At 43.2% G+C, this 26,386-nt stretch overlaps 1 protein-coding gene across 6 annotated transcripts in view; it reads left to right on the forward strand.

Moving 5' to 3' along the window:
- ATG13 (autophagy related 13) overlaps positions 1-26,386 on the forward strand; it is a 65,586-nt gene that overhangs the window by 9,743 nt on the left and 29,457 nt on the right. For all 6 annotated transcript variants that reach the window (XM_082271125.1, XM_082271126.1, XM_082271129.1 and 3 more), the window contains exons 2-8: positions 7,342-7,423; positions 10,788-10,868; positions 16,989-17,108; positions 19,083-19,129; positions 20,967-21,107; positions 22,659-22,699; positions 26,041-26,137. In XM_082271125.1, the coding sequence (XP_082127251.1) occupies positions 7,355-7,423; positions 10,788-10,868; positions 16,989-17,108; positions 19,083-19,129; positions 20,967-21,107; positions 22,659-22,699; positions 26,041-26,137 (596 nt within the window). In that variant the 5' untranslated portion in view covers positions 7,342-7,354. The remainder of the gene's footprint in view (positions 1-7,341; positions 7,424-10,787; positions 10,869-16,988; positions 17,109-19,082; positions 19,130-20,966; positions 21,108-22,658; positions 22,700-26,040; positions 26,138-26,386) is intronic.

Raw genomic sequence — 26,386 nt, forward strand, 5'->3', positions numbered from 1 at the left:
TCGTAAACCTCAGAATAAAAAATAAAAAAACCTGAAAGACAAAGGCATAATGAGCTCATATGCATCGCATCCCAGCTTATTATGAAATACTTACTTTAGGACGAAGCCCCCGCAGCGCCGCCGACGGCCGATGTGTTTAGCCGTCTTCCTTCCAGTTTTGCGTCCTCTGGCCATTTGATTGGCTGGAGCCGCGATGACGTCACTTGCACAGTTTAGGAGATATTTAGAGTGCATGTAACCGATGACCTCATCTGCGCATGCGCTCTGAAGGTCCGGCTTACCATGACAGACCTTCAGAGCCCGTGCCATAAACGGCGGCTCCCGCACGCATACACAGGAGTGACGTCATTGCGGCTCCGGCCACTCAGCGCTGGAGCCCGCAAACCCAGAAGAGACACCAGGGAAGATGTCGGCTGTCTCGGTAATGTGCGGGCGCTGCTGGTGTGCTTCGTTCCAAGGTAAGTATTACATAATGAGCTAGTATGTAATGAATACTAGCTAATTATACCTTTTTGTCTTACAGTTTTTTTCTTTTTTTCTCAAGGTTTAAAGCATGGGTGTCCAACCTTTTTGGCTTCTCTGGGCCACATTGAGTGTAGAGAAATTTTCTCGGGCCGCATATAATATATATACTATAGTTAAGGTATATAAGTAATAAAATGCTGCCGCGCCCCCCGCACTAATTTAACACAACTAGAGGATGATCAAATGAAATGGAATCAGTATATGGAGGTTTACTTCTTCTGAGAAATATTAAAGGAACACTCTAACCACCATGACCACTTCAGTGATTTGAATACACATGGTGGTAGGAGTCGGAAACACTGCACATGCTCGCCAACCCCCCCCCCCCCCCCCTACCGTTAGCTGGCAGCCACTGTGGCCGTGCCCCCGACCCGACTTCCTTCCTCCCCAGCAAAAAAAATAAATTGTCGGGTCAGTGGGCCGCATTGCCTGCGGTTCTGGGCCACAGGTTGGACATGCCTGGTTTAAAGCATATCTGAACTTAAGAACAAAAATGTAACATATTGCGGTTTCCCAGTCTTTAGGCTCGGTTCACACTATTGCGATGCGGGAAGGCTGCGAATTCGCAGCCTGTTCCCGCATCGCACACGCACCCCCGGCAGTTCACACTGCCATATGCGATCCGCTGGGGGTGTCAATGTAATCTTAACGACACCCCCAGTTTGATCGCATATCGCAGTGCGATCGTGCAGTTCGCACAGGATCGGATCGCACAAGTGTGAACCGCTGTGCGATCCGATCCTGATGCGGCAGCAAAAATGCCTCCTGTGCGTCTTTGCTGCGGGTGCGGTGCGAATTTAGCCATACAAACTGTATGGCTAAACTCGCACCGCATAGCTGATCGCATGTCATGTCGGAGCAGTGCGCTCCGACATGACATGCGAACCCGGCACACGCAGTAGTGTGAACCGGGTCTTACATGTGGTGGAGAACATAGAAAACACTGTTGCATTTTTTTTTTTTTTTTTGCATTGCACCACAGCTTGCCCTTCTGAGCTGGAAGAACTTTTTGTAGATCGCCGCTGCGGTGCATAGAACTACATGAAGTGACATTTTTTTTTTTTTTTCAAAATGAAAAAAAATTAAATCACAGCACCAGGCACCACACAATGGACACTAGTCTGCACTGGTGTGAATATGATTTAACACAATCCCTGTCCTAAGTGACAAGACTGTCACCCTACTTTATCTGTGAAGGAGCAGCATTGTCACCCCAAGGCTAGGTTCACATCTAAGCAGGTAGAGGACTGCGTATTGCATGCTTTACCGCACCCGTAGCAAAGACATGCTGCAGTTGGCAGGGGGGGGGGGGGCATTAATTCTTAATAGCACCCACAAACACTGGAAACCGCAGTACATTTTCCTGTGCTGTAAAATGCATAGCACTTCGCTTTTTCCCTGTGGAAAGAGTTGCAGGGACCTTTTCCTGCAGCTACAGCAGCCCATTCAAATGAACAGGCAACTTTTCCTGTGTAAATATGACTGCAGGGAGACCGACATAGTGTGAGCCTATCCTAGAACAGGACTACATCTCCACTTCTCCTCTTCGCCATAAGCTAGGAGGAGGTGTCTTGTAGTTCACAGAACTGGTAACCGTGCAGCACAGGCAGAGGAAGCTACAAGTTCACTGGATTTTTGGCAGGATTAACAGGTATTTTTTTTCACCTATCAAACAGATATAACAGAACGCTTCCACTGGTATTTTTAACCAATCAAAAGGGAACTTCATTGTTGGAGATTACATAAACTTTGGGGTTGATTTACTAAAACTGGAGAGTTCAAAATCTGCTGCTGCTGTGCACGGTAGCCAATCGGCTTCTAACTTCAGCTAGTTCAATTAACCACTTCTGGACCGAGCCTTTTTCTGACACTTATTTACAATTTAAAATCCGGTTTCTTTTGCTAGAAAATTTCTTAGAACCCCCCCAACATTATATATATTTTAGCAAAGACCCTAGAGAATAAAATGATAATTGTTGGAATCTTTTATATCACACCATATTTGTGCAGCTGTCTTACAAATGCAGTTGTTTTAGAAAAAATTCTCTTTTTTGAATAAAAAAATAAGTAAACAGTAAAATTATCCCAATTTTTTGAAAGATAATGTTACGCCGAGTAAATAGATACCCAACATGTCATGCTTCAAAATTGCGCACGCTTGTGGAATGGCAACAAACATTGGTACTTAAAAATCCCCATAGGCGAGAGTTTAAAAATTTCTACAGGTTACCAGTTTAGAGTTAGAGGAGGTCTAGGGCTCAAATTATTGCCCTCGCTCACGATTGCGGTGATACCTCACACGTGTGGTTTGAACACCGTTTACATATGTGGGCGCGACTTACGTATGCGTTCGCTTCTGTGTGCGAGCTAACGGGGACAGGGCGCTTTAATTTTTATTTTTTTTTCCTATTTTATCTTTTATTTTTACACTTAATTTTTATTAAAAAAAAAATTGATCATTTTCAGACCCCATTCACACCAGCGCGACTTGTCAGCCTGACAAGTCGCGGTCCATTGACTGCTACAGGACCCGTTCTAATAGGAGCGACACAAGTCGCTCCGACTTAGAAAAAGGGTCCTGTACTACTTTGGGGCGACCTTGGAGCGACTTGCATAGACATTCATTATATGAAGTCTGTGCAAGTCACACCGAAGTCGTGGTGCATGGGAATGCACAAGTTGCCCCCGAAGAAGTATAGAGTCGTGCCACCCCAGTGTGAACCGAGCCTTATTCCTATTAAATGTAAACATCCCTTGTAATAGAAATAAGCAGGACAGGACCAATTTAATGTGAGATCTGGGGTCAAAAAGACCTCTGAGCTCACATCCACACTAAAAAAGGAAAAAAAAAAAAAGTAAATTTTGGGCTCTTTAAATCGGTTGCTAGGAAGTGACGTATGACGTTGTTCCGGTCCTCCAAGGCCATAGAGTCGAGCGAGGGCCATCTTGCCCTCACTCGACTTCCTGCCTGAGGGGACAGCAAACCGATGTAACGTGAGAATTACCTACCCCGTGAGAAAAACCTACCCTTGTCACTTCCGGCCAGGAACAGCTGAGCAGCGCAGCAGTGCGCATGCTCACAGCCCCGGATACGCAATGGAAGAGTTGAGGAGCTGACTAGTGCGCATGCGCACTAGTATGAAATGATCACGGTGTCCGTGAAAAAAACCTACCCACGCGGCGGTTACATTAAAACAGCTGTGCTGCAATATGAGTCATCTCCACTCCTGTCCCGGTCACTACCCTGATCTTGGCTAGTAAATATAAAAGCGGCTCTCGGCTCCGTGATTTATCTTTTCATACACCCGCCGTCGCTTTTATATTTAGTAGCCGAGATCAGGGAAGTGACAGGGACAGGAGCGGAGATTACTCATATTGCAGCACAGCTGTTTTAATGTAACCGGTCGCGTTACGCACACTGCCGTGCACCGGAAATGACGAAGGTAGGTTTTTCTCACGGGTAGGTAATTCTCACGGAACACCGGATCGGTTTCCCCGCTGCTGGTAAGTAGGGAAAACGACCAGGAAGCGGCGGGAGGGGGGGGTGGCGCCCCTCCCTCCACCCATAAGGGTGATCCTGCAGCGAATCCGCCGCTGGGATCACCCTTATGTTAAAGCGGGCCGCCTGCAGTTAAAAAAATACTACTGGTGTTACGGGCAGCTATCTTCTGCCATAACCCCGGTATGTAACGTCAAAGTACTGATGTAAAACTGCAGTGGGCCGTAAGTGGTTAAACTGCGACAAAAAAAACCTGGAAGCGGATTGGTTTCTGTGGACCTGCACCAGATTTTGCGCAGTCCAGTTTTAGTAAACCCCCCTTTGACTTTCCTTGTTGTCTCCTTGCTTTAGGCCATAGAAATCAAGGCAACTACTATTTTTAAAAGGAGCTCAGCACTGGCATCCCAAGTATTTCTGTGAGCGCTGTTTTCCTTTATTTCACTCATTATTATTGGCATCACTGGCACATTCTTCACTGCTGTGTACTTTACCATTGGATGTGCTCAGTGAGGGAACACGGCGTTCCGTGTGATGGAGTATGCCAGATCTCTGAGCGTTTCGTGTTCCTTCATGTTGTCTCTGCATGTCTTTAATGTTTCAGAAGGTAGAAGTGCAGAGAATTAATACGGATTAATTAATTACTCCAGCACCCTCGGGGGAGTCCTCTCGGAGCTTATCTTCAAATATGTAACCGAATATTTAGATTCTGCGGTGCCCGGGGGGTATATTTTGCAAAACTGCTGAGCATAGCAAGGTTGGCTTCAAAAAGCTGAGCCTGGCATCAGTTGGCCCCATAGGAAGGAAGGCAGGACGTGTGCATGTAATCTGTTGTTGTCCCAGTGTGAGGTGCCCTAGTTAGCGCTTCTCTCTAAATATCACCTTCAGGCCATATGTAGTGTTAATTAGTGACCACAGCGCCTCTGTGAGGGTTTTGATTATTATAATATGCATGAATGTGCTGAGGTGGTCTAGAACAAGTTTCCTAAAATGAACTCCAAGATTCGTGGGTTATTGATTAAAGCGATCGTATCATGGTAGAGATGTGAGGGCAGCCATTGCAGTTTTTGTTTTTAAAGGGGCATGCATTGGGGGTATAATCCTGATCCTGGTGCCACTGCCCTGAAACAAGTATGCAGTTTGGGAATGTATACTTTAGTACTCAAATACTCATTCTAGGTTAGCCTCCCTAAGTAATGAACAAAAAAAATTAAGATATCTTAGGTGTATGAGTTGGAGCTTGAGGATATTATTTTGTCTGGGTATTGAACTGTAAAGCTGGCCATACGTTATACAGTTTTCTTCAGTTTCCTTAAAGCCATCCAAAGATAGATAGATAGATCACATCTTGACAGGGACCGGCTGAGATTCGATCCATCTAAGGGCAGGCTGAGTGTATCCATCAATTAACTTGGGTACAACCAGCATGTCGGATTTTTAGTGTGCGATTATTGCCAGTGGCTATAGCCGCTCGCAGTATTCAGTGTGTTCTTCCGGGGAGTGATGGCTACCTGCACCCCCCTGCAGCTGCTGGTATTCGAACTGTAGCTAAATGTAGTCTAAGGGTCCTTTCACACAGGCGGTGCGCTCGGCGGACTCCTTTTATCTTAACGGGGATCGATCCGCCGATCCCCGCTGAGAAGGCGGATAACAGCTCCATCCCTCTTACTTTGCAGAGATGGAGCTGTCAGAGTCCTGCTCTCTTCTATGGGAGATCACATGAAAACGGACCGCCTGTCCATTTTCATCTGACCCTCCAGACGGATGGAAAATAGGGTTTCCATCCCGCTGGATTTCACAGACAGGATCGGATCGGATAGTAGCGGGTGTCAGCGGACATGTCTCCACTGCTGCATGGAGCATCCAATCAGGTCCTCCTGATCGGAAAGCCTGTGTAAAAAGGGGCCAAAGGCAGGCCATTGATGATGTAGTTTTCTTTCCTGCAACCATGGGTTGCAGGAATGAAAATTGCTCAATTTCCCCATCAACACAAGGAATCTCTCCCCCAGAGCTGTTGTGGAGAGAGCAATAGTTATTGCTAGCGGCTGTAGGAACTGGCAATAATTGCATGCTAGAAGTACCCAAGTCAATCAGTGGGATCAACTTTGGTACAGTCAGACTGCCCATAGATGGTGCGAATTTCGGCCAAGATTTCAACCATCTATGGCTGCTTAAAACGGAGCTCCACCCAAAAAGGAAAGCTCCACTTACCTGCCTCCTCTCACCCACTCCCCCCCCCCCCCCACTCCTGCCAGATTTTGCACCTTTCGGGGGGGGGGGGTGGGGGGGATACCTAGTTTTGACAGGTACATGCTCCCACCTCCGGGTGTTCTCACCATGGCAGGATCACCCAGAAGTTCAGCCCCCTGCCACCGGGCTATTTAGAAAGGGCTGGGCACTTCGAAAAATGCGCAGTAGGAACCCGGATGTGAAGCTGCAAGGCTTTACTGCCGATTTCACTTATAAGCAATGGTGGCGGCAGCACCCGAGAGTCCATGTAAAAATTGGCTGGGGTGAAGGCATGGTGGGATCCCTGGACAGGTAAGTGTCCTAATATTAAGTCAACAGCTACAGTATTTGTAATTTTAATACTTTAAATTTTTTTTCTGAAGTAGCCTGGAACTCCTCTTTAGGTTGGAGATTTCAGATGAATGTTACATAAGGGAGCTGCTTGTGGTTCAAGGCTGCTTTTCTTATGGAGAAACCAGTCTAGTTTAGTTGATCTAGCAAGCTGGCATCATTATGCGGTAGTTTAGGTGGTCCTTTAAAGTGTATTTCCACTTTACAGCCAAATAAGGATTATACCTACTTTATTTGTTCCATGTTCTCATTCACATAGCATGACCTAATATTTAAAAACTGCAGCTTACCTTTTTATTTTATTTTTTATTTTTTTATATTAGATGCTCTTTTTTTTTATTAGATGCTCTCTGACCACACCAGCACTGAAAAATCCAACTTCTTTCTTTTTCTTTATGGAGGTGCTGAGCGACTTGAGTCGCTCCTATTTCAACGGTTCCCGTAGCAGTGCATGGACCGCGACTGGTCAGGCTGACCAGTCGCCTGAAAAGTCGCGGTAGTGTGAATGGGCAGTAAGAAAGGACTTCCAGTAAATATAAGTACCAATCACCTTGTGGATTACATTTTATTTACTACTGATTCCAGCTCTTCATGTTTGTAGCGTATGCCAGAGAGAGGATATTATCGATTGGCTATTGGTCAGGTTTTTCCTTCCTTTTTGTACACCATCCATTGAATTATATTCACGTATCACTGATTGTCTCCTTGTGGTCCGGCTAATGGTGTTTTCTCATGTTCAGGCCTACAGACACCATGGACTCAGACCTCAGCCCACAAGACCGGAAGGACTTGGACAAGTTTGTCAAATTTTTTGCCTTGAAGGTAAATTTAAATCTTTCAACTTTGGTATTTTTGATGTTCATGTTTTAAGATGAAGTTTTGTCAAAATCAAAAAATTAATTTAATTAATAATCCTTTCTTTTTCACTCAAACGCCGGGCATTTGAATAGAAAACACCCTGAACGAATGTGGTAGAAACTATGATTGCTGATCAAATTCTTTAATGGAATTCCTGCTTTTGATTGATTCCTATGTAATCACAATTATGCATTCAGTCTATAAAATCTATTTCGTATATAAAATCGATCAGTGTTTTGCCGATCGATCAGATTTATTCAGATTGGTTGCGTTTTTGTATTTCAACAACCTCCCTATCCTATTATTGATGGAAAATGTTTAAAATTACAGTTGTACGACTGATCTCAGCTCTGGTTCACCTTTTCCAAATTCTCACGAAGTATCACATCACAAAAATCAGCATGCAAGGTTCCCACCAGATGGTATCTGTCTCCTCCAGGATAGCTCACCTTAATCCCACAAACCCCAACATGTGCCTCAAGGAATGCAGCGCGGTGTGTGATGTCATGCATATATGGTGGTCCTGCTACTTTGCAATTAGGTTCTCAACATAAAACTACTGACTGTTCTCTATACTTTTTCATACTGGAGTAAAGGAGAGGCCCCAGGCATGCATTGTTACAAGTGATATAAGGCCAACTGGATAGATTCCAACAAAAAATAATGGAACTATATTTTACTGGCAGACAAGCACAACTTTTCCTATTGTTAGAAAAAAATAGACCCTTTGTTATGAAAAATTTAAACAATGAACAGCTTCTGTTAAACAACCAACACTCTAGCTCCTTAAGACCCCGTTCAGACTGCGGCGACACGACTTGGTGGGGCGACCTGTGAAGTGCACCGCGACCTCGGCGCGACTTGCACGGACTTCATATAATTGAAGTCAATGCAAGTTGCCTCCAGGTCGCCCCAAAGTAGTACAGGACCCTTTTTCTAAGTCGGAGCGACTTGTGTCACTCCTATTAGAACGGGTCCTGTACTATTCAATGGCGAGCGACCCACCGCGACTTGTCAGGCGACCAAGTCGCGCTAGTGTGAATGGGGTCTTACAGATTACAAAAATTTACTGTATGTGTGAATGCCTTGGCTCACCACTAATCTTCCCACCCTAGATCACATCACTATCATGACCCACTGGTTACTCTAGGGCAGGGTCTCTCAACCAGGGTTCTGTGGAACCCTAGGGTTCCTCCTGAGGTTGCTAGGGGTTCCTTAAGCAATGGGCAATTTCTGCCTCTCAGATAAGTTCCCAATGACACCATTGTTCCTTTTAGCTATCTAAGGAGGTAATTCTTCCCAATGATGACAAGAGTAAGGAGCATTCTACAACTCATGACACATTATTGTGACAGTCAGTGGGAAGATTTTTAATTTTTAGCAGGGGTTTCCTGAGACCAGAAATTTATTTCAAGGGTTCCTCTGTGTTGAAAAGGTTGAGACCTGCTGCTCTAGGGTGACCTTGGAGTCTGCTGCTTACCTAAAGCCCCTGCCCTTTACCTACCCTTCTTCACCCCCTCCTTCCTTCCTTCCTTCTACCCACTTGGTCTTTCTTTATTAGCACCCAAATCTTTTGAGACCGTTTTATATTATTCACCATACAGCCCCCATGCAACACATCCAAACTACACACGGGTGCTGTTTACTCATCCACGATTTTATTTTTGCCTAATGCCCAGTTCTGCTATTTCTGTTTTACCATATAATTGCCTAATATTTGTGACCTTGCATATGCAATCTCTCTTATTTTTTTGTAAAGCCTTTAAAACCAATACAAATTTAAATTGCAAACAAATTGCTGCATATGTCCAGCATTAATCTTTGGTATCAAGCATTATTATAACATTAGAACACCCAATAATGCTGAACACACATCATACATATTACCACTCTCCACTAGCTTTCAGTTGTTAAAACATCTAAGCAGTTATCTACAACCTACCATAAATGGTTTCCATCAACAACATGAATTGGCCCAATGCTGGTCACACATATGGTATTTTCAGTCAATTTCAACCACTTTTGGGCCACCAATAGTCACAAATGTGATCGGAAACAAAGCCATATACCACCCATGGGTTAGATCAACTGCCAGAATATACATTTTTGATTATATAGTAATTTGGTGCATACATTGACTACTTCGTTACAGAATATTGAAAGAGCAAATTTAAATTGAATCAACACTGGAAAAAAATGATGGAATTTCAGTTGAACGCAATCAGATGCTTCCTTTGCATTTAGTCAGGGCAATAAGACCACTGCCAGGAATATCCACTTAATACACAAACACATTATCATACATAGTTATCAATTTATTTTTTTTCTATGGATGGATTTTTCCCCATCACATATCAAAGGCTAGCCCTTTGCTGAACACACATGGCAATTTGCAGGCAATCCCAACCAAATGGACAAGGGAGAAACCTAAGAAGCTGGCTATACGTGTGGTCATTAGAGATGGGCTCAGGCGTGTTCGGGATCCTAGTCCCAACCCACCTACCCCATCCCGCCAGGAAGCCAACAATGCACATGCCTAATCACGGCCAGTGAGACATGTCCGCGTCTGCAGCTGCACAGACCGGGAAATGTCTCACTGCCTGTTATTAGCGGTGTGCAGTGTCGGCTTCCTGGCGGGATGGGGCAGGTGGCTTTGGGATTAGGATCCCAAAAACGCAAATGACCACACATATAGCCAGCTTCTTAGCTTGCCCCCTTGTCCGTTTGGCTGGAATTGCCTGCAAATTGCCATGTGTGGCCAGCAAAAGCTAGCCTTTGATATGCGATGACGGGGGGGGGGGGACATCCATCCATAAAAAGAAAAAGTGATAATTAGGTATGATTGTGTATTGAGCGAATATTCCTGGCAGTGGTCTAATCTCATGGAAACCGTGCTGGTTGTTTGGGGAAATACAGTGTCCATAGTTTCTCAATATGGTTGGTATTGGCTGTACCCTACATAGCTTATCACATTTCTATGAACTAACTAATGCTATTTTTTTTACATATATATACACACCTATATATATATATATATATATATATATATATATATATATATATATATATATATATGTGTGTGTGTGTGTGTGTGTGTGTGTGTGTGTGTGTGTGTGTGTGTGTGTGTGTGTGTGTGTGTGTGTGTGTGTGTATATGTATCTTTATTGTACACACTCTGGAATTCATAGTGGGTGAGTTCTGTGGTCTGCCCCAAACTGTTTGTTCTAGTTCAGATAAGAAAATGAGGAATTTTTGACAATGTCCTGAAGGGCAATGTCACCTATGGATTAAACTTATGACCTTTATTCAAACTCTCTTCATTCTGCAGACTGTCCAGGTGATTGTCCAGGCTCGACTTGGGGACAAGATATGTACCCGCTCTTCCTCCTCTCCAACTGGTTCAGATTGGGTAAAACCTTTTTAAATTTGGTTCAAATTTTTAGTATAAATACCATTCTTTTCAGTTTAAAGAACATCATCACTGAGCACAATTTTCATCTGAGATTACAACATTAGCATATAACCTACGATTTCATTAAACCCCTCCTGTGAAAGAGATTACTGTGTTCATGGGGATCCGTGTGTCTAACAGGCTCATTTCAAAGGAATAAAAAGATCAGGAGCTATGAGTGACTTTCTCTGAGGCATATTGTAACTGAGCATGTTCCTACACCATAATGGATGACTGCACTCCAGTCTAAAACTTTTTTATTGATTATATTCCATATTTTATTTTTAAAGGGGTTTTATATAAGTTTTCTTTTTCTGTAATGTACAAAACAATTGCCATCTAAACCAGGGTGATGGCATTAATGTCGGCTACGCAGAGCCCAACAATAATGAGTAGAGGAGTTCAGACTAAATCAGCCATAAAATATCATAACCATTAGCAGGAATAATTGGAAACAGCTGGACAATAAACATGGGCAATCCGAATCGGCCAGAAAAAAAAATAAGCAAGACAACACAACAACCACATGTAGAACCACCCAAAAACACACCCACACCTCTCCAAACCCAGATAGATTTGTATCGGACCCATTTAAAGGGAGGATTGTGAAGAAGCCAGATCTAACATTTGAGAAGCCAAAATGTCCAGCCAAGGTTGCCATACTTTAGTAAACTTTTTTTGAACAGGCACCTTGTAAATATGTTTATACAAAGGTAATGCCTGGTTTATCAGGCAATAAATGAATGTTAATGTGGGCAGACCTGGATCCTTCCATGCAGCAAGAGTGCTTTTTTTGGCATAAAAAAAAAATATCAAACCAGACATATTACGATTACAAGTAAGTGGAACATAGTTATTAAGTACACCAAGTATGCAAAACTTTGGAGCTTGAAGGCTAAGATGGGTTGTTTGCATGTCAAACAATTCAGCCCAAAAAGAGGATAATATTGGACAAGACCAAAACAAATGTAAAACATTAGAGAAACTTCCTCACATCAAGGACAGCAGGCTTGTTCCGTCAATCCCATGTGATTCAGCTTTGCAGGAGCATAATGCAGTTGTTTAATTAATTTGAAATGTATAAACTTATCAGCTTTACTAATTACGTGTTTCATGTTTAACTGCACTTAATCATAGAGTTCATTCTTAATCACTCTATGATTAAATGTTGTTAAGCATGAAACGCCTAAAGGTGAAGTGCATAAAATTGAAAAAACAAACCTACTCTCGCCTATATGACTGTGACATCAGTCCAATGCTGCACCTGTCCCCTGCCAGCTCTAAGACCAAGAACTGAGCAATCACGTGACTGCTGATCACTTAGTTCAGTGATGGTGAACCCATGGCACGTGTGCCACAGCTGGCACGCAGAGCCCTCTCTGTTGGCACATGAGAGCCACTGCCGCTAGCCACACTGTTACAAGGGGAGAAGCGAGCACGGGCTGTCAGTGTATTTGACTAGCCCGCCCCCCTTCTTTCAAATAGTGCAGGACAGGGTCAGAGCAACACTTGCAGGAATCGCCGCCCACTTTGATTCCTCCTACCTCCCCACTGGCTGAAGCCACAGACTAATGAGGAGCCAGGACATGTGGACCATGGGATATAGAGTCCCGGAAGACTAGGACTCCATTTTAATCAATTAAAGAAAAACTACAGCCCCAGTATGCCCTGAGAAAATAAGAGGAGGGACAGCCTGAGAGTGCTGTATTTGACTGCATACCCTCTTAGAGTGTGCAATCATCACCTGGGTGGCTGGGTGTTTGCAGTTTAATTGCAGTGTTGGCACTTTGATAAAAAATAAGTTGGTTTTGTAATAAAGTTTGGGCACTCGGGTTCAAAAAGGTTCGCCATCACTGACTTCATCAGTCTTTGCTGAGCCCTACCTCTCTAGGGCTCACTGGCATGCCAGGCTGTGGAGGGGCGAAGCGACTGGCTCAGTTGTGTGCTAAGAGGCTGAGCCAGCTGCTGGTCATGTGGGTGGATCCCGACATTAAAGACAGGATCCTTGCAGTTTTAAACTAGAGTGCTGTCTTCTATTTGGTGAAGAAATATATTGTAAGTGACGAGCTGGGTGTGCACCCAACCTGGTTGTGCAGGCAAGTGTCCTTTTGTTTATTTGTCCATAAATGAGAATGCTTGAATCCCAACTAGTTAAAAAGAACTCCTTTCCAATGTGTCATTCTCTCTGCAAAATTGCTTTAACCTTCAAGGAAAGCAGAAACATACTTTTTATAGTTGAAAGCTGAGCTTCAGGCAAATATAAAAAAAAAAAAACATTTAATACCGTTATGTATTTATTTAGGCTATATGCACATGGATATTTGCAGGCTTAACCACTTCCATACCAGGCCTATTTCGGACACTTTGTGTTTACAAGTTAAAACCAGTATTTTTTCCTAGAAAACTACTTAGAACCCCCAAACATTATATATATTTTTTTAGCAAAGACTCTTGAGAATAAAATGGCGGTCATTGCAATATTTTTTGTCACGCGGTATTTGCGCAGCGGTCTTTAAAACGCCATTTTTTTGCGAAAAATTACATTTCACTGCATTTAAAAAATACTAAACAGTAAAGTTAGCCCATTTTTTTTGTATATTGTGAAAGATGATGTCATGCCGAGTAAATAGATACTCAACATGTTACGGTTTAAAATTGCACCCCCCTGTGGGATGGCGACAAACTACGGTCAATGGAGATCTCAATAGGCGACACTTTAAATTTATTTAACGGTTACCAGTTTAGAGGTAGAGTGTAGCTCTTTTTTTTAAATTATTGCTCACGCTCTGGCGATCGCGGCGATACCTCACATGTGTGGTTTGAACAGCGATTTAATTCGCGGCTCGACTTCCGTATACTTTTTTTTTGTGCGTGAGCTAACGGTGATCGGGGCGGCTAAATTTTTTTTTTTTTTTTTCCCCCATTTATTTTATTTATTTTTTTAACTTTATTACAGTTTAAAAAAAAAAAAAAAAATCTGATCACTTTTATTGCTGTCACAAGCAATGTAAACATCCCTTGTGACAGCAATATGCAGTGACAGGTACACTTTATGGTGGGATCGAGGGTCTAAAAGACCCTCGACCCCTCCACTACACTTCCCTGTATGCAAAACACCGAAAACGGCGTTTTTGCATACCGCCGTTTTTCAAATTTGGCGCCGTTTTGCAGCACACTAACCCGGAAGTGACGTCATGGACACCGCCTCCGGGTTACGTCATCGGAGACCCGATCGATGCCGTTTCCGGCATTCATCGGGACTCCATCCAGCCGGCGGACGCGCTGGCTGGGTGCTCGGGGCTCCCGTCCCACCGGTAAAAGCTGCGGGAGGGGGGGGGACGTCCCCTCCCGCCCCCCAGGGTAACGATCGAGCGGCTCCCGAGCCGCATCGATCGGTACCGACGGAAAGCCGACCGTCGGCTTCAAACAACGGTACCGGGATGATGCCTCTAGCTAGAGGCATCATCCCGGTATACCCCCGCAAAGTTTACGACGTCATATGATGTCGTCCTAGGGGGAAGTGGTTAAAATGTGTAAAATTCCCAGCATCGTCCTGCACCTAAGGTGCAGCAGGTGGGGTGTACAGTGGGCCATAAATGTGAAACCATTGCATGTAAAACCTGCCTGTTTATAATCGTAAAAACGAGAACGCATTACTGTGGGGGAAAAAAAGTGCAGGTCTGATTTTAGGCATGGTATGCATTGGCAGCAACATTAAAATGCAATGTCTGCCTTAGCACACTAAATTGGACCAAACAGATGTGAAGGAACCCTAAAAAAAAAAAAAAAAAAGAGAGAGAATTAAAAGAAAAAGTAAACGACTCAGCCTTCCCTTCCTATGTTCTTTGCTGTCTTTTCGTCCACATCTAAATAACAGGTACACAATAAAGTAGAAATAAAAGTGGTACATAAATATTTTTCAGAACTGCAGCGTTTAAGAAAAAAAATACTTTCCTGGGAATGCAGCTTCTTGGAGTTGACGTTTTTTTTTAAGCACATTCTCAAATTTTTAAGGAATCTCTACTTCAAAAATGTGCTGCATCATTTGTTAGGTTTGTATTCAGTTAGTAAACCTCAGGGCCCATGTACACAGGTGTTGTTGTCCCTGTGTTTAAAATGCAAGTCGGAGCAAGAGAATGTGACCAGCACACCATGGATCTCCAGAACGGATCCAAAGCTTTATTAAGCGATCACATCGTTGCAGCAGATAGCAACGTTCCGGAACCTCGCACGGACCTCTTCATCAGGCATGTGACCATACTGTCACATGCCTGATGAAGGGGTCCTGCAAGGCTCCGAAACTTTCCTATCTGCTGTTATGATGTGATTGCTGAATTAAGCGTTGGATCCGTTCTGGAGATCCATGGTGTGCTGGTCACATTCTCTTCCTCTGACTATTCACAGTTCCAGCCGGTGGTCGCTTCAGCACCTTCTTCTATGCACAGCCATTTCTTTTCTTTTTGATTTTCAAAACTAGTTTATTTGTGGTAAAAGAAAAAAAGGGTATAAAACCAACCATTACAAAAGGAGCATAGAAAAGGTACGTTTTTTCACAAAAGGGGAATAAACTTCTCAGCATAGGTATCGAAACATTTGGTAAGAGCTAAAACCTATACGTAGACAGAAATGATGTGATCACAGGGCGAGTATGGTGGTCAGAGGAAGGTGTGCACTACCTGGCAGAGCAGCAATGCACCGCCATTTCTACAGGAACGTGTGCAGTGGGAATAGTGCGTTTAAAATGCAAGTCAGACACAGGTTAGTAAATTCCCATGTACACAACATCTGTGCATTTCTTTAGATGCAGTATTTTATTGAGGGGTATTTGATCTGGTGGAAAAGCAGATTGAACTCAACTTTCTCTTCTCAAATGGTGTGTTTTTCAGTCGAGTATATGTGTTTGATGCCCATCAGAGTTGTATAAAGTACTCAAAACCCATACTTGAGTAAAAGTACAAGTGCTCGATCAAAATGGGACTTGAGTAGAAGTGGAAGTGCTCGATCAAAAAGTGACTTGAGTAGAAGTACTAAAGTATTCCACATTTTTTGTACTTAAGTATTGCAAGTAGTTTTTTTTCCAAATTTTGCTACTCAAGTACTGAAAGTAAAAGTAGAAGTACTGTGTTATGTAGTTATTAAAGAAAGAAGTCAAAATTTTGAAAATCATATTGTTTTTTATTATTTCAAATGCAGCTTTTATTTATACATACAGTAGCTTTTATTTTCGTATGCGCTGATAATACACATGTTTTGAGCTTCATGAAACCTGCCATCTGCTGTTCTGGCAGTGGTAATTTTTATAATTGTAACGAGTAACTATGCAGCACAAAAAAAAAAAAATCTGAGTAGAAGTATTGAAATCATCGAAAAAATGTAGTGAAGTAAAAGTGGAAGTAGGAGAAAAAAATTCTACTCTAGGAAAGTACAGATACCGCCTTTCGGTACTTAAAGCGGAGTTCCGCCCAAAAGTGGAACTTCCGCTTTAAATAGTCCTAACCCCCTGACATGCCACATTTGGCATGTAATTTTTGGGGGGGGGGAGCGGGTACCTAGTTTTGACATGTACCCGCTCCCCCCCACCCCCCCCGCGGCGCCCTGAGCGGAAGTTCTCCTCTCTCCCTCCCTCCCTGCAATCTTCTGGGACATGTCAGAGGTCCCAGAAGATTGCCGGCCAATCACGACGCATAGCACAACTCGCGCATGCGCAGTGCGTACCCGGCTGTGAAGCCGCAAACTGTCACAGCCGGGTGCCCACATCAGTGATGCCGGCGCCGCGGAGCAGAGAGGGAGAAGACGGCGCATCGCTGGACCGTGGGACAGGTGAGTGGGCGGTTAGGCTGTAACTCCGCTTTAAGTACAGTAGTGAAGTAGTTCTACTTAGTTACTATACATCTCTGATGCCCATTGACATGAATCCCCTATTGAGATATTATTGTATGGATTTTAGGGAAGACATACAAAGTATTTATATTTTTTTTGTTTGGCAAATTGCTTGTATACATAATAGATATTGGATACTTTTCTGGTTTTGCTGATTTATTTTTAGCATTTATAGGTTAGACATTTTGCCTTTTTCAGTTTAACTTGGCAATCAAGGACATCCCTGAGGTTACCCAGGAAGCCAAGAAAGCCCTGTCTGGTCAGCTGCCTGCAGTTGGACGCTCCATGTGTGTTGAAATTTCTTTGAAGACCTCAGAGGTATAGTATGGATATGACCGCTAAGAGTTTTTGAAGTAATAAGTGTAAATCCACTTTTTATTAAAAAAGACCTTTTCATGTCAATCAACCGTCATTTTGGGTTATCTCCTGCTGTTAAAGTGATTGTAAAGTCTCTTTTTTTGCTTAAAAATAACAAACGTTATATTTACTTGCTTTGTGAAGTGGTTTTGCACAGATCAGCCTGGATTATCCTCTTCTTGGGTCCCTCTTCTGTGCTACTGGCTCCTCCCTCCTGACGAGCAGCTTGCTATGGGGGTACCAGAGCTGAGCCTCAGCTCCGTGTGTCCATTCGGACACGGAGCCCCAGTTAGGCCCCCCTCTCTCTCTTTTCATTGGCTTACTGACTTTGACAGCAGCGGGAGCCAATGGCGCTCCACTGTTGTCTCAGCCAATGAGGAGGAGAGTGACGGGCAGCCAAGTCTCTCCTGCAACATTGCTGGACTGAGATGGGCTCAGGTAAGTATTAGGGGGGCTGCTGCACACCAAAGTTTTTTTTTTTTTTATCATCATGCATAGAATGCACAAAGATAAACCTTCTGCCTTTACAACCACACACTTCCTATTCTCCGTGTTGGGACGAGAGGTAAAGCGATGAAAAGCCTGTGCCTGCACACATTGCAAACCACTACCAGCTTAGCATTTTACAGGGACACAGGTTTGCTTAAAAGTAGATCTTGCACTCTAAAGAATGCATTAAGTATTCCTTTGACAGCATGAAGCACTTTAGGTAATTTTGTTTTATTACAGGAATTTATATAGCACTTAAAAGTAATAGTGTAGCGCTAATGTCTTTTTATAATAACTAATAAGTCCACATCACATCAAGACAAGGTGAACATGATCATTCCAGAAGAAGGAACCCAAAAAGATGGTGCTCAATTCCCAGATCATATCTCCTTTATGCTGGAAACTGTGTGAAGGAAAACCGCCACCATGAGGAGTTAATTAGCCTCTTACCAGAAGTCTATAATCCTAAGAGCCGGTTCACATTAGTGCGACTTGTCAGCCTGACAAGTTGCGCTCCCTCGCGGTCCATTGACCGCTACAGGACCCGTTCTAATAGGAGCGACACAAGTTGCTCCGACTTAGAAAAAGGGTCCTGTACTATTTCAGGGCGACATTGGAGCGACTTGCATAGTCTTCCATTATGTGAAGTCCCTGCAAGTCGCTCCGAAGTCGTGGTGCAATGTAATGCACAAGTCACCCCCCGAAGTAGTAAGGAGTCGTGTCGCGCTAATGTGAACCGGCTCTTATCACAGGGATCACAGACAGCAGAAATCAGAGTATTATGGACATCAAGGAGAGACCTCTCGGCTTCCCACTTATCGGTATGCCTGGCGCCCCTTTCATAGGTCATCAGGATATGTGGAGAACAAAACGCTCCTCATGGTGTAATACAGTCACACAAGTTTATTTAGAGCATAGGATGACAAATGGCTACTTACATTTAGCCGAGAGATACAAGGCAAATCTTATTACGTCCCATTCACTGACATACAGGTTGGTTTCTAACCAAAACAATGGCCGCCGCGTCCCCTGTCCATGGTGGCGTGACGTGCCGCAAGCTCCCCCGAGGAGGACCCCTGCCCTCCTCAGTCTATAGTCCCTATCTCGCATGCGCGCACACACATACTAGGGCCAGTTTAAACAGGAACCAATTAACCTACCAGCATGTCTTTGGAGTGTGGGAGGAGACCGGAGTACCCAGAGGAAACCCATGCAAGCACAGGGATAACATGCGGACTCCATGCAGATAGTGTCTTGGCTGGGATTTGAACAGAGAACCCCAGTGCCTCAAGCCATATGTGCTGAGCCACTGTGGTTTCTATGTAATGTTGATTTACGTTTTGCTTCCCTTGAGCTGCAGGTTCCCGTTTGGTGGGGCTTAGACTTTCTCAGTATGTTCAGATGACTTCTGCCCAAATATTAATCATAATTCTCAATATGTTGCAGGGTGATTCCATGGAGCTTGAAGTGTGGTGTCTGGAAATGAACGAAAAGTTAGTGACGTTTTTGTTTCTCCATTTGGGAAATAGACATTTGAAAGTGTCTTGTCATTTTTGTTTTAGTGTGACCTTTAAATATATGATTGCATTGTGCTTTGTGTCTTGAACATATTGTACATTCTTCTGTGTCTTTTGTCTAGGAGCATAGATCTGAAATGTCACCTTTGATGACTAATAACTTTTAATTCCTCCTAAATCCACCCAAATTCAGAGGTGTGTTTTCCCTAAGGAAGATTCTCTCACTAGTTACCTTAACCTTTTTTTTTTTTTCCAGATACACTAGATCCCTCAAGTAAAAATGTTCTTATAAGTGAAACTGTGGGGAAAAAAAACGTATTTTCTAGTTTCGGAGAGGCCTGTGAAGGCTTAGAACCCCAGTCAAATATTCTGGCCACCCCTCACTATTTGTCCTGGTGACCACTACCACTAAGACAGGAAGTGAGGGGAAATCCAGAATTTTAAAGTAGTTCGTTTTCGAAGAAATGAAGATGGATTAGAACACCTATTAGGTTTTTATTGCTGCCTGTACTCCCGTTAGGGAGATTCACCCTCTCTCTATTTGTCTTGTTTACGATTATCATCAAAAGTAAAAGGAAATCCCAAATGTTGTGCTGTCCCCAGAAGTGGGGAAATCTTCCAATGGGACACTAGTTCTGGTGACCTTAATTTGCAGAATTTCCCTCACTTCCTGTTTTGGCTATGGGACAGGAAGTGAAGGTAAATCTCCCTAATAGGACATAGATGGCAAAAAAATAGGACAGAGGTTATACCCCTCCCTTACTCTAACCAAAATGGGGGGAAAAAAATGTACTCAATAGATGAACACAGAGATCTGTGTTCCTAAATGGTTGAAACACAAGATCCCTGTATTCATCTGTGACAGAACAGCAGTCTGCCTTGTTTACATAGGCAGACTGCCATTCTGTCTCTATGGGGAGAGATTGCGGGTGGCGGGCAGACATCACGTCCGCCGGACCCACTGATTGGCCCCCCTCTGGCCAATCTTCACGCGCACACCCCCACTGTCTTTGCATGAAATGACGTACAGGTACGTCGTTTCTCGTAATAGAGCCGACCTGCCACAGTAAAACTATGGCAGCTAGTCGGCAAGTAATTAAAGGAAACGTTTATTGCACAGAGTTTAACTTTTTTATGCTTTACTCCAAACAAAACTTGACAATTGAAGTGCCTGTCACTTGGCGACAGAGGGGAGGATTAGGACCACTGTGAGGTTTACTGCTTTCTCTGTCCTACAGGGGAGATTTGTCCTGACTTCCTGTCCCAGTGGCAGCAGTCATTAGTACAGGAAGTAGTTTTCTCAAATGGACAGACAGACAGAAATGATGAGATGAGAGCTTGTCATGTTTTTATTTCTGTATCTGTGTTCCTTGCCGTGACAGTATTTCACACCCTAATGTATGTCATCAAAACAGGAAGCGAGACAAAATCTTTCTAGTTTGGTCATAGACAGCCATTGAAAGCAAACAAGAAGCTCTAACCTTACCCCATTCTATCCAAAATGTAAGAATAATAGCTGGGATTCCACAGTTCCAGTGAAAAATTAGTTTTTAATTTGGGATTTGTTAGGCAAGCGTGCAAATTCCTTTGGAGGAGAATTGCTAAGGTTTTACCTGGACTAAAATATATAAAGAATTCACTTGCTGCACCACCTGCTGGTGAGATTATAGTACAACCATTAAGTTAATCTTTATCCAGTTGTTTTTAGGGGCTTGATTTCAATGAGCTTGCTGTGTATACAGTGTACTGGTAAAACATCTATTACTTGTCAGATTTCATTTTCTACGACTTATTGGATTTTTTTGTATTTTAGATGTGACCGGGAAATAAAGGTCTCCTATACTGTGTATAACCGGCTGTCGCTGCTACTGAAATCCTTACTGGCAGTCACCAGGGTAACGCCAGCCTACAGACTGTCCAGGAAGCAGGGGCATGAATATGTCATTCTCTATAGGTAGGTATATCAGTCCAGAGATGGGCTTTAGGGACTATTGACACCAATGCATTTTTTTCCCTTGATGCGTTTTCCATTGAAATCAATAGAAACACATGAAAATGTATGTAATTGTGTATTACCATGAGTTGTGATTTTTTTTTTTTTTTTTGACACACTTACCCTTGCATTAGAGCTTGTTCTAATTTGATTTTTTTTTTTTATATAAATTCTTTATTTGTATAAAAAAGGCATACGATACAATCACCAACAACCGATAAATCACAAGCCAAAATTGCCAGCTGAACAGTACAAATACAGAGAGGATACCAAGAACACAGGATATACCATGGAAGGCACACTATTGAATAAAACCAGTTAAATAAATGCTACCATAGACAGTGTAAACCTATATAATGCAAATGACCAGCATGGCACATAGCAGAGCAGCCGTCAGGCACAAAGAGGCAAGACAAAGCCGCGATCCCCGGAGGGCTGGTCCCACCTCCGCCGGCATCTATCACATGGCCGGTATATGGAGGCGGGGGGGGGGGCGCACCCCAGGTCGCAACTAGACTCGGCACCTCATACGTGGCCAGCGACTGTAGGCATGCCCAAAAAGTGGGGAGAGAAGAGGGATTTTCGCCTAATTTGACTCTTAACCTCTTGATAGGAGAATGCTACAGTGCATCCTTTTAGGGTTTTTTTTACAGTCATACAGGATATGTATTGGTATCTAGCCTTCATATCTATGTGTAAGGCTCCATGTACACAGGACGTTAGGAAAAAACGTGCTGCAAAGCTAGTTCTGACGCCGGGAAAAAGCAGCTGTTAAACATGCTTTCAGTAGCTTTTTCCATTGGCATTATTGCACGTTTGGCCACGTTGCTTTTAGCAGCGTTTTTTCTGCCTCCATTCAAAATCAATGGTTCCCTATGGGAGCCTATTGATTTGAATGGAAGTTGCACCGCAAGTCGGATCAGCCCCCCCATTTTGAGGGCATGTGGCCTGGTATGGTCCAGGGGGGGTGGGGCCGCTCGCTCGTCCCCTCCCCCTTCCTGCCCTACCGGGCTGCATGCTCGGATAAGGGTCTGGTTTGGATTTTGGGGGGGCCCACGCCGTTTTTTATTCCCATTTTGGTGTGGATTTCCCCAAGATTCTCAGACCGCAAGTTGGATCATCCTCATCCGACTTGCGGTGCGCCTTCCATTCAAATCAATAGGGAACCATTGATTTTGAATGGAAGAAAAAAAATGTATAACGTGGCTGAACGTACGTTCATCACGTTCGGTCATGTTTAGCTGTGTTTCTGCATTTGAAACGCTGGGAAACACACGTTCGAACGCAAATAATTGCGTTCCAAAAAACGTTGCTGAACTCAACTGCCTGCAAATGACTGTAAACGACCCTGTGTACATGAACAGATAAGATAAAATGTAGATGGGTTCAGGGGCTTCTGAAAAAAATGCCCAACTGCTCCTAAACGGCCATTTCCAGCATCCCGTGTACATGGAGCCTAAGGGTAGTTTTATGCTGATTTTAATGTTTTATTTTCTTATACTTTTTTTGCAGGATATATTTTGGAGATGTTCAGCTTTTGGGTCTTAAAGAAGGTAAAATCTATAATTTTATATGTGGTATTCTCAAGAAATAACTAAGCTGTTATATAATACTCTCACTGTCTGTCATAATTGGACTATAATGTAAGCTCAAAATGTATTCACATTTGCACCTCAGTATTTTGGTGGGCCAAAGCATAGTTGGGTCCAGATTTGTTTTGCAATTGAGTTTCTGTGTACATTAACCACTTGCCTACTGGGTACTTTCACCCCCTCCCTGCCCAGGCCAATTTTCAGCCTCCGCACTGTGGCACTTTGACAACTGCGCGGTCATGCAACAATGCACCCAAATTAAATTTTTTTTTTTTTTTAATAATTTTGAGACAGACGAAACTTTATTTTGGTGGTATTTAATCACCACTGTTTGTTTTTTTTATTTTTTGCTAAACAAACAAAAAAAGACTCTGTGATTCGGTTGTAAAAGTTTGTAAACTTAGTAATTTTTCTCCTTCGCTGATGTGCGCTGATGAGGCGGCACTGTTGGGGCTGCACTGATAATCAGGACACTAATGATCAGTGTTCTGATTGTCAGTGCAGATGTCCCCCGTGTGGATTTGCTTGTTTTTGGCTCCTTTCCTTACATCCTGTCAGCGTGAGGGGAGGATTGCCGATAACCGGCAAATCCTGTTTACATCCGTAATCAGCTGTGATTGGAAACAGCTGATCACATGGTAAAGAGCCGCCGTGATTGGCTCTTTACCCAGATCTGTGTCCAAAGGACGCAGCGATCACAGATCACTGTAAATGTAAAAAAACGTGCAGCGCTATCAAAACATAATGACATAGATCATAAAATCATAAACATTTGTGCATGATGGTGAAGTCCATACAATAGTGAGCATATTTGAAGAAATGATGTCCATATAAAAGTCTCCAAAAGGAATTTAAAAAAAGTGGTATTAAAGGAAAGGAACCACAAGTCCCAGCATGCAGATGAAATCCAGACTCCTCGTATCACAGATCACTGCCAATGCGTGCCACAGGGGGCGGGCAGGAAGCGTGAGCATGGGAGGACATCCTTAACGGCCTCCTGGCAACATCATTTGCCTATAGCCTGGTTGAAAAAAGGGTTCCTTCCATCCCTTTTTATTCATTTTAGGTTATGGAGAATGCAACAGCTTGAGCTGGAACACACAAAGATTGTCAGGAACATTCAAAACTCCCAGGTGGAAAGAAACAGTCAGGAATTATGGCATGGAGACTTTGCGGTTAGGGTGTCTAAGACAGTGTTTTTTAACCTTTAGTCAAGGCACCCTTTAGAATTGATCAAAATCTTAGGGCACGCCAGTCTGAGGGCTTGTTCACACAAGGAGGTGCGTCCAAGCGATGGTGTTTTTTTTTTTTTTTTCTTTTTTTTTTCTTTTTTTTTGGTTTTTCTTTTTATGCGTGTTATTTTTTTTTAATAGGCTACTCCTATGATTTTTAAAACAAGCAAAAAAGGCGTTGGCATGATTTTTAAATTGCACCCCACCAAAATGCATGGTACTGTGGTACCATGCGTTTTTAGCGAGTGCAAACGTACATGCAATTGGTGGATGCGTGGGGATGCCAGTGAGTATTAATGAAACCCACACATCTACAAAAGGCAGCACATTTATTTTGGTGTGGGCAACCTGTGATTTCCTGCGCTTTACTACACAAAAAGGCCCCCGCTAGCACAAATTCTCCCTCATGCAGGGTGATATTTGTACAGGACTGTGCAGGGTTTGTCTACCACCCCACCCTCCATTTCTACTGCTGTGACATGAGCAGCCTGGAGAGGAGATGGGGGAGGTAATTGAGCCCTGTGCAGTCCGAAAGGGTTACTCTGTTAACTTTTGTGTACAGAGTGGAGGGATAGAACACATCCTGCACCTCCTCCCAGGTCTCTCCTCCTCTGAGTGCAAAAAAAAAAACAACTTTCTGTCAGAAAACCAGTGAGCTTGCAAGTTCCTGCGCTTTGTGCATTGTTCTTAGCCCTGCCCAGTTCATCTACGGATCACCCCCCCCCCCCTGTTTTATGGAAATGGGGAGGGGGGGTAGCACACTTCCTACCCTAGGGAGATGAGGCTGCTCCTCCAAAGATGCAGTTCAGTAGGTTGTAGCGTTGTCACCATAGAACAGGAAGTGCTTTAACTCGCAGGATCATGAGATTAAAAAAAAAAAAATGAAAACAAATGCAGACACCACATCTAAGGACTGAAAAGCTTCACTATAGTATAGTTTTGCTCTTGATTTTAGCTACCTTTTTTAAAATAGGAGTGGCAGCATTACTGGTCATTTTTAATTCACACAATCGTCTTTTACTTTTACAATAGTAAAATATAAAAATTCTACAGCAGTCTTCGCTTCTCTACATCCATTCAAAGTGCAGAATTTTTAAGATTGTCTGTCTGAAAGTTCAGATAAAAGGGAGAGCTGAAGCTGCAAAGCTCAGGGAGGAGAGCTGATTGGAGGGAAGAGACACACCACCTTCACACAGAAACAGAGCTGAGGCTGTCAATCAGATGGAGATCTCTCCCCTGTCACCATTTATCTCTTGGTGTCAGGAAAACTTTGTCAGAAGTGACTTATGCTGATAGCAGAGGAACAAAGCAGCAGACAGAAATTACACTTAGTAATTTCAATTGTCTGTACACACTATAGAGGGATATACTTTGTTCATATTTCATGTCTGAGGTTTATACTCTATAACGTTTTCATTCAGAATAGCAGAACTTTTTTTTGTTTGATTATCCATGATATTTTGGCCTTAATGCGTTCGATACCAGCCTTTGTTTAATTGCATATGGCATCCTACAGGTGAGGTAGGATTAAAAGATGGCTACAAGTAAACAGAAGATTTGAAGAGGCTAGGCCCTGGATAACACCTCTCTAAGGCTGGACACACACTATACAACTTTTGTTATAAGATTTCCTTTAGATTTACCTTCAACTATGTAGTGAAAGGGTCTGCCTGTCTGAAAACAAACTGAAAGTGTTTAGGTTGGACCTCATATTATATGATTTTAGTAAATCTAAAGGGAAAAAATCTAAAGAAAATTATATAGTATGTATCCAGCTAAAATCACATGAAAGGGTAGATGTAAACTAGTATATCTGCAAAGTTCCTGTGTTTACCCAAATCTTTAAGTAGATTTGTGCTTTGCAGTTGTTCTTTAATTAATCTTATTTCATCTTAAAACCAAAAATAAAAGGTTCCTGAAGTACCTGGAAAGCAATGATTTTTATGAGGGCTTCTAAATCTTTTCTGAGTTTGTCTCTAGAAATAATCACGAGGATAGACCGGACGCACTAACACCTGTGTGCCCAAGTCCTTAGAAAATATCTGTATTGACTTCATACTTTTTTCCCAGGTTTCCAGGCGGTACGTGTTGGAACAGTGGGGACCCCTATAGGGACGCTTACACTGACCTGTGCCTACAGAACTAATCTGGCTTTCATGTCTACTCGGTAAGCTCGGTCATCCCTCTCATATGCGGTCCCTTTACAAAAGATTAGTATTGTTCTCAGTATACACTCACCTCTTCCTACGGATCAGCCCAGAGCAGTGTTGCATGACAAGGGGGCTGACAATCCTCCATATTGTTTCCTGCAGTCTCTTTGCCTGCTGCCTTTGTCCATTGCACTTTTCCCACCTGTCTCCTGCCCTGATGGGATTGGGTGATCTACAGGACTGAGGAGCAAGGCAGCTCAATAACA

The sequence above is a fragment of the Pelophylax lessonae genome (genome assembly GCF_965119305.1).
Source record: "Pelophylax lessonae genome assembly, chromosome: 10".
Taxonomy (NCBI): domain Eukaryota; kingdom Metazoa; phylum Chordata; class Amphibia; order Anura; family Ranidae; genus Pelophylax; species Pelophylax lessonae.